This window comes from Taeniopygia guttata, chromosome 9, assembly GCF_048771995.1.
Source record: "Taeniopygia guttata chromosome 9, bTaeGut7.mat, whole genome shotgun sequence".
Lineage (NCBI taxonomy): Eukaryota > Metazoa > Chordata > Aves > Passeriformes > Estrildidae > Taeniopygia > Taeniopygia guttata.
Genome location: NC_133034.1, coordinates 25148323 through 25161113, shown reverse-complemented (window position 1 = coordinate 25161113; position 12791 = coordinate 25148323). Strand labels below are relative to the sequence as shown.

The 12791-nt window shown below is 50.8% G+C and overlaps 1 protein-coding gene across 3 annotated transcripts in view; it reads left to right on the top strand.

The window, feature by feature from the left end:
• KCNAB1 (potassium voltage-gated channel subfamily A regulatory beta subunit 1) overlaps positions 1-12791 on the top strand; it is a 53106-nt gene that overhangs the window by 28064 nt on the left and 12251 nt on the right. For all 3 annotated transcript variants that reach the window (XM_030279919.4, XM_030279918.4, XM_072933231.1), the window contains exons 2-6: positions 3052-3095; positions 8848-8885; positions 10097-10176; positions 11042-11086; positions 12195-12239. In XM_030279919.4, coding sequence (XP_030135779.3) covers positions 3052-3095; positions 8848-8885; positions 10097-10176; positions 11042-11086; positions 12195-12239 — 252 coding nt within the window. The remainder of the gene's footprint in view (positions 1-3051; positions 3096-8847; positions 8886-10096; positions 10177-11041; positions 11087-12194; positions 12240-12791) is intronic.

Sequence of the window (12791 nt, the reverse complement as noted above, 5' to 3'; positions counted from 1 at the left end):
ACATTGACTTTAGTTAAAAGAATCTTGAAAACCTGTGATATTTCCCATTTTTGCTGTCAGGTTTTATCCCAGATACCTCTGGGCTGCTGCAGGATGTGTTAGTCCTCCTTTTCCCTTTGTGTCACTTCTCGACTTTGTGATGTTGAACTGCAGGGCTCCTGGAGCCAAAAATGCTCACCTTGACCTTCAGTGTGCATGTTGGACCCTGGTGCTTTCCTTGGCCACAGAATGAGCCCTCCTCCCCCTGCACTCCCAGCTGGATGATCCCTTAGGGTTTCCTTGGTTCTGCCCATCATCTCCTGGCAGTTAGGTGGCTGGCAAGCCAAATGATGGGTTTTCCCCCAGACTGGAGGAGCTGGAAGCTTTTGCAGCTCTGGGTGTGTCCTCAGGGATAACTTGCAATAAACTGCCTTGAGACCAGAGAACAGGAGGCTGCAGGGTTTTCTTTGGAAGGAGGGTTGGAGGAGAGACTTTTCCACCACACAGAACCCCTGAACCTGGCGGGAGTGGGGCAGGAGGAGGCAGGAGCAGCAGGGCTGGATTGTCCCAGCAGAGGGTGAGCAGCCCTGTGGCTGTGCCATGCCCTGCAGGAAGGTGCCACCCTTCCCTGCCAGCCTGCTGGGCTCGCAGCTCCTCGCCAGCCTTTTCCCTGCCTGGCACCTGGCAGCAGCTCAGGGGATGCTGCCCCAGCTCCCTGCAGGCTCCTGCCCAGCCTGGCAGAAAAGCCTTGTCAATGGAGGTGCCAGCCCGGGGCGCCTCGGGGTGTTTTCAGCGCTGTGCCAGGCTCCAGGCTGTGTTTGCTGTGACTCAGAGTCGCTCTGCTCGCCAGGCTGCTGCTGCGGGGACGTGCTGCCAGCCCAGGCTCCTGTGGGCAGGGAAATGGCACCCTTGGGTGCTGCCAGCACAGCGGGGCCCAGTTAAACTCACCCGCAGAGTGGGGCCCAGTTAAACCCACCCGCCTGAAGAGTGGGGCCCAGTTAAACCCACCCGCAGAGTGGGGCCCAGTTAAACCCGCCTGAAGAGTGGGGCCCAGTTAAACCCACCCGCAGAGTGGGGCCCAGTTAAACCCATCAGAGTGGGTCCCAGTTAAACCCGCCCGCAGAGTGGGGCCCAGTTAAACCCGCCTGAAGAGCGGGGCCCAGCTAAACCCGCCTGCAGAGTGGGGCACAGTTAAACCCACCCGCAGAGTGGGGCCCAGTTAAACCCACACACCCGCAGAGTGGGGCCCAGTTAAACCCAGTTTTACCCCAAAAGCTGCCTGGAGTGGGGAGGGAGCAGCCCTGGCGTTGTGGCACAGGGGAGATGTGGGGAAGGACAGGACAATCCCTGAGGTCTGGGCTGAGACCCTGCAAGAGATCCCACAGCCAGGGGGTGGTGGATCCTATAAATCCTATATATAAATATATATAAGTCCTAGAAATCCTATATATAAATATATATAAGTCCTATAAATCCTCTGGGAAACACCCCTGAGGTGCCCTCACACTGTGTGTCCATGGAAATACATTGATATAGGGCTGTATAAAGGGATGTGTGGAGAGGATCTGGATTTGCACATAGATACTGGGGATCTCTCTGTGTGTAGATATATAAAGGGTGTCCATGAACATATAGATTTAAAGGGTATAGGTGGGCATTTACATCAAAGGTTGCACATAAAGGATATGTATATGCATAGAGCTAAAGGGTGTATGTGCAAGGGGGGTATGTAAAGTATATAATGTGCAAATACATATAAAGGGTGTGTGTGCAGATGTGTATTTATATTTATGTGGAGAGAGGAGTTCATGGGTGAGCTGTGCCCACAGACTTTGAACAGCAAAGATCAGGTTGGTGAGAAATAGGATTAAAAACCTATAAAATAATTGGAAGCACTTGACTCCAAGGAGTATTTTGGGGAGGGTGGGCTGTGTCCAGAAGGAATGCAGAAATCCCCATCCCATGGGTCTGGGAGTCTGGAATTCCTGCCCTCGGTGCTGCAGCTCTGGGGCTTTGCTTTTGACCCTCCCAAGGGTTCCAGTCGTGCTGGGGAGGATGGGGAGGATTTGTGCTCCTCTGGATGTGGATGGGTTTGGTGGGCAGGCTCCAGCTGTGCTTGCACTCAAAAGATGGGGAAAAAAGGAAAAGAGAAAAAAGGAAGGAAAACTAGAAAAGGAATAAAGAAGAAAAAATAGAACACACACACTAAAAAAGAGGTCAGTGCCTGCCCTAGCTGTGCTGTGAGCCTGGGGGCTCGTGGGGCTGGAGATGCAGCTGCAGCTTTTCAAACAGAGCTGCAGGTCAGGCTCCTGTGCCTCCCAGCATCTGACATTGCCATTAGCAGCACTAAATTTGGGTGCAGCAGTGCATTAAGGGGTCCTGGAGGGGTGGGGTGGGAGGATGGACAATCCTGCCCCAAGCTCTGCCTGGTGCTGGGCTGGTCCTGCTGCCCCCCCGGGATGCTCCTCAGGGAAATTGTGCTGCAGGAATGAAAACCTGAGACGGGCAGGAAATCCAGTGTGGAAAATGAGCTGGGCTGAAAGCACAAAAGCACAGCTCACAGCCTGGGTGTGCTGTCCCACCCTCCCCTGACCCTGCCTGGGGCCAGCTGAGATTCTCCTTCTGGTTTATTTTCAATTTGGCTGCAAATAACTCAGCAGGAGCAGCAGGAAGTGCGGGGACTGTTAGAGGTGCCTGCAGCAGAGGGATGGGCAGTGATTTATTCCTGCTCCTGCCCCATGGCAGGGGTGGAAGGGGATGAGCTGTGAGGCCCTTCCCACCCCAACCACCCTGGGGTGCTGTGGAAGTGCAGGGAATGGTTGTGGGACCCCAGCTGAATGTGTTTGGGTTTATTCCCAGCCCTGAGCACTCAGGGAGGAGGATGAGGAGGATGGCAGCACCTCCACCCTTCCCCAGCCCGAGTGCCCAGGTCCCACTGTGGGAAATTTGCCCCTTTTGGAGGAAAGCAGCATTTGGGCAAAAGCTGTGCCTTGTCCCCTCCAGCTGCTGGGTTTAGCTGTGTGTCCCTCAAGGGCTGAGCTGCATTTTCTGATTCTCTTCTTTTCCTTCCAGAAACCTTGGCAAGTCTGGGCTGAGAGTGTCGTGTCTGGGGCTGGGTGAGTATCTGTGGGGTGCTGGGTGAGTATCTGTGGGGTGCTGGGTGAGTACTTGTGGGGTGTCTGGGGCTGGGTGAGTACCTGTGGGGTGCTGGGTGAGTACCTGTGGGGTGTCTGGGGCTGGGTTATCCCTGCTGGCTCCAGAAGCCCAGAATTCCCTCCCAGTGCTTTCTCCCCTCCTCGGGAAGGGTTCTGCTTGGCTCCTGGAGAGCTCCTGCTGCCTCTGCTCAGAGAAGGGCTCTGAAACGCAGCCCCTGAGACACGGAGGTCGTGCTGTGTGCTGGATGTGAGCCCTGCAGGGAGGAGGAGGAGGAAGAGGAGGCTGTGCTCTGCCCTGAGCTCCTCCTGCAGGGCTGGGCAGGACCCCCAGGCTGGGCAGGACCCCCAGGCTGGGCAGGACCCCCAGGCTGGAGGCTCTGCCCCAGCACTGCCCCATTCCTGGGGCTCACAGGTGCTGCCCCAGGCAGGTGGAGGCACCACCTCAGGTTCCTTACAGAACGGCTGGGAAAGCAGCAGCAAAGCCAGGCTGAAAATGCATTGATAAAACCCTAGAGCTTCATGGCACATTTTGGTTTATTGCTCCAAAGACAGGGCACGGGGAGTAAAATCAGGTTAAAGCAGTCTGCAGGGTTGAGGGGGATGCTGGCACACAGAGGGGTGGGGTGCAGGGGGGATGGAGACCCTCCCACCGAGTCCTGGGGGTCAGAGCAGCCCCAGGCTCAGCCTCAGACTGACCAGGGCTTCAGGCCTGCAGGATTCAGCAATTCTCCATCAGCACAACAAAAGCAGGGCTTAATCAGTTGACTAATTTAACATTTATCAAGTGACTCAATAGGATTTGCTATAAGCACAACAGCAGCTTAATTATGCATCTAAGCTAATTACGAATCTAAGATGGCAACGTTCATTCTCCACTTACTCAGAGTATTTAAATCAATTGATGTGCCCACAGATCCAAGGAGTCTGCAGCAAGCTAAAACCTGTGGAGCACTCAGGGAAACACTGCTGTCTGTAGGCTCACAACCTATGGGATTCTTGGCTTTAGCCATCAGGAAATTTCCATCCTGGGTGCAATTTGGGTGGGTAGTTACTGGAATTTTCTTTGAGAAGTCCAGTTGTAACAATAATATTATTATTTAACAGTTCTGTTATTAGGTCTACTGGGAGGGTGTCCCTGCCCAGCAGAGGAGTGGAATGGGATGAGCTGTAAGGTCCTTCCAGCCCAAACCATTCCATGATCCTGTGATTATTCTGCTCAGGCTGGTCAGACAGTAAAATAAAGCCTTGGGGCTGTTTGTTGGAAAGCAGGAGCTTGGCAGAGCACAAGCTGTGAGAGCAGAGGGTGTGTGGGGTAAGTCCAGGGATCACCTGCCCAGGTGGGCAGTGCCAGGGTGAGGGTCTGGGGGGCTCTGCCTGATCACCCCTGCCAGGGCTGGCTGCTCCCAGGACAGCTGTCAGCCCATTCTTCCAGCAGGATTTGGGTTTCAACTGGAGGGAACTGTGAAAGTCACCCTGCAGCACAAGTGGGAGAAGCAAGGCCTGTTCTGCCAAGAGCTCTTCTGGTTAAAATAGCCCCAGCCTTGGGAAGAACTCCTCTTGTCTGTGCAGAGGTTTCATTTATCAGTTTTATTTACCAGCCTCACAGCTTCCCCAAGTGCTGCTGGTGTGGTGGAGGAGAAAAAGCCACGGGAAGGAAGTAGCAGCAGGAAAAGAAAAAAAACCAAACTGTTCTGCAGAGCTTTTCTTTGATTTCAAGTGGAACTGCAGCAGCATCTAAATATACAGAGCCTTTGTGAGTGCAGCTGTGCAGGGCTGGGGAGGCTGCTGGGCACCTCCTCCTGCTCCAGCACAGCGAGCCCTGAGCCCTGCCCTGTGCCAGGGAGGGGCAGCTGAAATCCAGAATCCAGAACCCCAATTCCCTGGGATGGGCAGGTGTTTGTCCTGCTGCACAGCATCTTTGCTTTTGGATGATTGGTTTGGGTTGGAAGGACTTTAAAGCTCATCCAGTGCCACCCCTGCCATGGCAGGGACACCTCCCGCTGTCCCAGGTGCTCCAAATCCAATATCCAGCCTGGCCTTGGGCACTGCCAGGGATCCAGGGGCAGCCACAGCTGCTCTGGGCACCTGTGCCAGGGCTGCCACCCTCCCAGGGAAGGATTTCTCCCCAGTATCTGATCTAAATCTCCTTTCTCTCAGTTCAAAACCATCCCCCTTGTCCCGCCTGTCCCTCTGCACATCCAGCAGGTGTCTGCTCCCAGCCCTGCCTTCCCTGACTTCCCTCAGTGCTTCTCTCTTGCAGCCCCCCAAAAGATAAACGTGCCTCCCTGTGTTCTCTGCAGCATGAAAATCTCATTTAGGGCTCGCTGAAGTTTCTGAAGGCTCAGCACTCTTCCTCCAAAGCCTTGCAGAACCTCAGCGAGGTGGGAGCGTGCTTCATCCTGCGGGAGGAGAAGGGGATGAGAAGGGGATGAGAAGGGGATGAGAAGGGGATTTGGGCACAAAGCAGAGGTGGGCAGGGCTGGCAGCAGGGCCCTGCAGTGCCACCCTGCTCCTGCAGCTCCTCTGCTGGGCCTGCCCGGGGGCTGGCAGGGCTGACTGGGGTGCTCTGAGCCCCTCGGGGCTGAGCTTCCTTCCCGGGTCACTGCAGCTGCCCTGGAGCTGCTGCAGAATAATAATAATAACATAACAACAATAATAATACAATAATAGAATAATAATAATAATATATAACACAATTTTATAGAATAATAATAACATAACAATAATATTATATAACACAATATTATAGAATAATAACATAATAATAACATAACAATAATAATAATATATAACACAATATTATAGAATAACAACATAATAATAACATAACAATGGTAATAATATATAACACAATATTATAGAATAATAACATAGCAATAATAACATAACAATAATAATATTATATAACACAATATTATAGAATAGTAACATAATAATAATGTAACAATAATAATAATATATAACACAATATTATAGACTAATACCATAACAATAATAACAACATAACAACAACAATATTATTATTCCAACTGAGGCTCAGCCAGGCTGAGCTGCCCTGGAGCACCCCAGTGCTGGGGCTGCTGGTGCCTGGGCTGAGCTCTCCCTGCTGCTGGGTGAGGGAGCTCCAGGGGAGCCCCAGGGGCTCTGCCGGGCTCTCCTTGCTGCTGGACCCAGGATGTGCCTGTGGGAAAAGCCATGTCCTGCAGGAAGGTGACATATATATTGTAAAAATCCATATCTTTCTCCAGTATATTCTTCTTCCCAAAGTGTGTTGGCTGAGGCTGTGAATCATCCTTGCCTGTTGTTTGAAATGCCAAATGTGCCTTGTGCTTTTTTTTGCCTTTTTAATTGGCAGAGGGAGGGGAGCAGCCTGTGCCAGGCCGTGCCTCTGCTTTGCTGGGGTCCCTGTTCCTGAGCCCCTCCCTACACACAATTTATTCCTTATAATATATATATATATATTTATACACACAATTTATTCCTTATAATATATATATATGTATTTATACACACAATTTATTCCTTATTTTATATAAATATTTCTTTATTTATTTATTTATTTATACACACAATTTATTCCTTATAATATATATATTTATACAAACAATTTATTCCTTATAATATATATATTTATACACACAATTTATTCCTTATAATATATATATATTTATTTATACACACAATTTATTCCTTATAATATATATATTTATACACCAAATTTATTCCTTATAATATATATATATACACAATTTATTCCTTATTTTTAATATATATATATTTATTTATACACACAATTTATTCCTTATAAAATATATATATGCACAATTTATTCCTTATAATTTATTTATTTATTTATTTATTTATTTATACACACAATTTATTCCTTATAATATATATGTATATATATTTATAGACACAATTTATTCCTTGCATTCCAGGAGCTTTGGGCCACGCTGAGCTCCCGGGCTGCTGTCCCCATGCCCTGAGCACATTGTCACCCAGTGGGACGTGCTTTGTGTCAGAAGGGGAATTCTGAGAGGATGTGTGCTCTGTGGGGAGGATGAATAATCCCTTCCCTCTCACCTGTGCACCTGTGTGCTGCTTATGCAAAGGGAAAAAAAATCTCTTCGAGATAAACAGTCTCAACCCATTTTTTGGTACAAACACATTTTAATGTATTCCTGTAAAAATAACACCTCTGAAGCTTTAACATGGAAATCAGGCTTCATTTGGTTATTTTTTTTTTTTATCTGCATGAAGAAGCTTAAAGATAAAATGAAAACAGGTTTCAGTTTTATCTTTGTTGTGCAGGACCAGAGCATTTAAACTCCAGTAATCAGAGAAAATGCCTCTGCTGAGTTCTGTAGCCAGCAAGGTGCAGCAGGGGTACTCCTGTCCCATTATTGTTGTCCTTAGAGAGCTAAAGCAAATACAAAATTAGCCAGAAAATGTGTGCTCTTTGCTCATTTATTTCGTTTCCATTTCATCTCTGATCTGTGGCAAACTTGGCTTTTCCAGCTCGGGTTGTTCTGCAGGAAGTCAGGAGTTGCAGTTTGAACTCAACACTTTGTGCATCTTTAAATAGCTTTATTTGCACTGAGCGAAGCCTGACGTAGGAAAAAATTCAGATTGGCCTTTTTTTTTTTTAATTTTTTTTGAGGGAAGGAGAGCGAGCTCCTGCTGCCAGAGATGAGGAGTGCTGGTGTTCTGAGCAGGCTGATCAAAGCTGCCTGCACCCCTCCTGTCCCAGCACCCAGGGACCCCAAAATAAATACACACAGGCAAAATGTGGGGGCAGAAATCCTGTTCCTCTGGGAATCCCTCGGGCTTGGACCAGCTGAGCTTTAAAGGTCCCTTCTAACCAAACTGATTTCTCACCTGGTAAAATCCACACGCTGCTTCCACCACAGGATATTTTATTATATATTTCTTTAAAAGCAATGATCATAAAGAGATAATGCCCCAAGTTTTCCTAATAATAGACCAGAGTCAGCAACTAACTGAGCCTAAGCTGCAGCAGCTTTAGGAGCCAGCCTGGAGACAGCAGAGCCCTTGGGTGGGCTGGCCCTGGACATTGGCTTCATGGGAAAGGTCCTGGGGAAAAGTCACTTTGGCTTGGAAATCTTGCCTGTCAGAAGAAATATTTCTCTTTTTAATGTCTTCTTTTTTTTTTTTTTTTAATTCTAATTTTGGCTTTCAGGATGCTAAATGCTGAAGTACATCTTTAAGGAGACTTTCATTCCCCAAATGATGTGTTGTGGCAGCATCACGGATTTTTTTTCCAATTAGTCAAATTGAAGCTTTGGAAAATGATTTCTGATTTGGAAAGAGATTCAGGTTTCAGTGCCTGGCAGTGCCCAGGGCCAGGCTGGACAGGGCTGGGAGCACCTGGGACAGTGGCAGTGTCCCTGCCATGGCTGGGGTGGCACTGGGTGGGCTTTAAGGTCCCTCCAACCCAAACCATCCCACGATTTGAATGCAGATCTATCTTTTGGCCCCACAGCATCCCCTGGGTGCTGTCCTGAGGCTGTGCCAGTCCCACCCTGGGGCAGGTGCCCTGTCCTGCCTGGCTGCAGGAGCTCTCTTGGGGTGCACCACCCCCTGAGCCACTTCACCCCATCCAAAACCCATCTGATCCCAAAGGGAATTCTGGTCAAGTCGCATTTTTGATATCAAAACCTTCTCATAGTAACAGATTATTTTGCTTTTCCAGGCACCTGGGTCACTTTTGGAGGTCAGATCTCAGATGAGGTGAGTGCATGGAACAAAACCCACTCTGGGGAGGGTTAAATTTAATTTTTAAATGAAATTGTGGCTGCTGGGACCTTCCTGCATGGAGAGACAGCAGTGAGTCACTACACAGAGCTCTGCCACAACCTCCTAATGAACCTGACATTTCCAGAGATGGACTCTCATAAACCCCATCCACCCCTCAGGGCCATCCCCTGTCCTGTGCTGTCCCCTGCAATGTCCCCTCCATCCCCTGGGCTCCTGCAGCAGCAACTGGGAACTGGTTTTGTGTGAGGATGTAATGGGCAACAGTCCTAAACACAGGCAGGGCTGGCCGTACAAAGGTGATTTATTTTTGACATAATGAGCTGAAAGCACTGAAAAGGAGCTCAGGCCTCCTGTGCTTTTCCCTGGAGCAGACGGATCCAGGAATCACTACGTGTTACATGTTACAGTTTGTCCCCAATGCCTATTACCTATATTAAATGGTGCTTTTCTATCTTTTATATGGCACATTACGTGTTACATGTTTACAGTTTTCCCCAATGCCTATTACCTATATTAAATGGTGCTTTTCTATCTTTTATATGATATATTACATGTTACATGTTTATAGTTTTTCCCCAATGCCTATTACCTATATTAAATGGTGCTTTTCTATCTTTTATATGGTACATTACGTGTTACATGGGTACAGTTTTTCCCCAGTTCCTATTACCTATATTAAATGCTGCTTTTCTACTCTAAACCAATCCATAAGTGCCAACATCACCAAGAGCATGGGGGTGAGGAAGAAGAAAGAGGAGGAACAGGACCAGCCTACATTCCTCCATCTTAAAACTTCTGACCCCCATATACAAAGTAAAAACCCCCCTGTACAGGTGTTAAAACCCCCTTGTACAATACAAAAAAAATCTTCCCTTTACTTTGTAACTACTTCTACTATAACATCTAAACTTTTGTGACTTCTTGTTCTCCCTGCAAGGTTGGTAAATCATTCCATGGCCCAAACCCAAAATCACAGCTGTTTCCAGCTGCCTGCCAGGGTCTGAAATGCTTCTGAACAGGACCTGGAACCTCCAAAAATGTCTGAGGGACATTCTGAGTGCCGACACCTGCCATGGCATTGTCCCTACCGTGGCATTGTCCCTGCTGTGGGATTTTCCTGCCGTGGCATTGTCCCTGCTGCCTCGGGGCTGGGTTGTCACCTGGCTGTCCCCTTGCCTCCCCAGGTGGCCGAGCAGCTGATGACCATCGCCTACGAGAGCGGCGTCAACCTGTTCGACACTGCTGAGGTGTACGCGGCCGGCAAGTGAGTGCCAAAGGGGCAGGTGTGCCCGAGGGGCTGGCACTGCCACACCTGGGCAGGTGTGCCCGAGAGGGGCTGGCACTGCCACACCTGGGCAGGTGTGCCCAGAAGGGGTGGCAGAGCTGCCCCTGCCTTCCCTGGGCTCTCTGCTCCCCCTCTGCTGGGCTGGAAAGGCTCTTCCTCCCTGAGTGGCACAGGAGAACCTTTTGTGTTTGGGGCACCCATCAAATAAACCCGAATTAATTAAAGCCAAAGCCTCGTGTGCCCAGCAAAGGCTGGAGAGCAGCACCAGTGCCAGGGTGCTGGCACAGGGACAGAAATACCTGGAGCAAAGGGAAGGGAACGTGGCTGGGGCTGGGACAGCTCTGGGCATGGATCCCAACCTGGGGGGAGCCAGGCTGGCTGCTCTGAGTCACTGTGGGGTGGGGGGGACGTCATCTGTGGGATGGGGGACATCACCCATGCTAAACAGGACTGGGGTGACCACCAGGGCTCCCAGCTGGGCTGGGACAGTGCCAGTGTCCGTGTCCTGCTGAGGGACAGCCCAGGGTTGAGCACCAGGGGAACTGGGAAGGGGAACTGGGGATACAAGGGGCTCTGTGCTGGTGGATCTGGGGGTCCCTGTCACCAGGGGAGCTGGGAAGGGGCACTGGGGGGACAAGGGGCTCTGTGCTGGTGGATCTGGGGGTCCCTGTCACCAGGGTCGGGCCCCAGGGGAGCTGGGAAGGGGCACTGGGGGGACAAGGGGCTCTGTGCTGATGGATCTGGGGGTCCCTGTCACCAGGGGAGGGCAGGGGCAGCTGCAGCTGGGCTGGCTGGGGGCACTGAGCACCCCCTGCCCCCCTCATGCCGGGCTGTTCCTGTGCAGGGCCGAGGTGATCCTGGGGAACATCCTGAAGAAGAAGGGCTGGAGGTACAGTATGGCATCCCTGTCCCCACAGGAGCGTTCCCCCTGGCCTCCCCTCTGCTTTGGAGATTTCCTGTGCTGGTGGTGCTGTCCCAGCACCCAGTGGGTGCCACAGGAGCAGCCACACGAGGGATGGGATTTGGGTGTTCCCCAGGGGGCTGTGCCCACCCTCTGTGCCCATCCCCTCCCCGAGCAGAGGGTTGGCACCTCACCCTGCCGAGGATGGGGGACGCAGGGCTGTGCCAGCCAGGGAGGAGGTGACACCCCCTCAGAGGATGCACTCAGCATCCCTTGTGGGGTTTGAAGGGGTTTGCATCACCCTCAGAGCCTCCCGGGGGTCCTGGGCAGGCTCAGCTGGAGGGGGGCTCTCCCCAAACCCAGCCCAGGGGATTGGGGGGTGATTGATTGATTGATTGATTGATGAGAAATACTCGGCGTGATGTGGAGGAAATGAAATGAAGCCAAATAAAAGCTGGGGAAATTGTGTTGTACGTGTCTGGTTATGCAGAGAGGGAGCTGGAGGGTGATAAATCTTTGATTTAACATCATGTAGAGTTTACAAATGAATTCAGATGTCTCACACTCGGCTTTAATAACTCTGGGAGTGCTGCCTGGCACGGAGAGGCACGGGGCAGGAGGGAACAGCACTGCAGCCCCTGGATAAAGGGCTGGGTGCTCTTCCTCAGCAATTCAAAATGTCTGGGGATTTTGGTCACTTGGTTTCTATCCCAATGTCCAGTCCAAACTTCCCCTGGCTCCATTCATTTCCTCCTGCCCTGTTTATGAGCATATTTTCCCACAACAGCTGCAGCACATTTCACCCCAGCTGGAGAGGGGCAATGCCCTGAGCACAGAGGTGCCACTCCCTGGGGCAGTTCCTGGGCTTTCCCTGACTGCCAGAGTTCCACTTGCAGGGAATTCCCCCCAAACCAACACTGGAGTCTGTCTCCTCAACACTTCACAGCTGCTCTTTCAGTTGGAGCATTCCCAGCAGAAATCCTGCTCCCAGCTTTTCCACATTGCTGATGGGCAGCAGCTGCTTTGTCATTATTATTGTTATTACTGAAATATTATTATTTTAAAAATCATATTAATTTTCCTGTTGTTTTTGCAGGAGGTCCAGTTTGGTGATAACCACAAAGCTGTACTGGGGTGGCAAGTAAGTGTGACAGTCACTGGTCCTGGGGTTTGCTGCCCCAGCCCTACAGCCAGGGGAGGTTTCTGGCACCTGGGGGTGGTTTGCTGCTGTCCTTGCATTTCTGTTTGTTTTGCCAAGTGTTTTAAGGTTTGGAGTTTCTTATCTGGAGAGGAGAAGCTCCAGGGAGAGCTCAGAGCCTGAAGGGGCTCCAGGAGAGCTGGAGAGGGACTGGGGACAAGGATGGAGGGACAGGACACAGGGGATGGCTCCCACTGCCAGAGGGCAGGGCTGGGTGGGAGATTGGGAATTGGGAATTCCTGGCTGGGATGGGATTCCCAGAGCAGCTGCAGGGGGCAGGGCTGGGTGGGAGATTGGGAATTGGGAATTCCTGACTGGAATGGAATTCCCAGAGCAGCTGAGGCTGCCCCTGGATCCCTGGCAGTGCCCAAGGGCAGGTTGGACACTGGGGTTGGAGCAGATGGGACAGTGGGAGGTGTCCCTGCCATGGCAGGGTGGCACTGGGTGGGATTTGAGGTCCTTCCCAACCCAGCCAGTCTGGGGTTCTGTCATTTT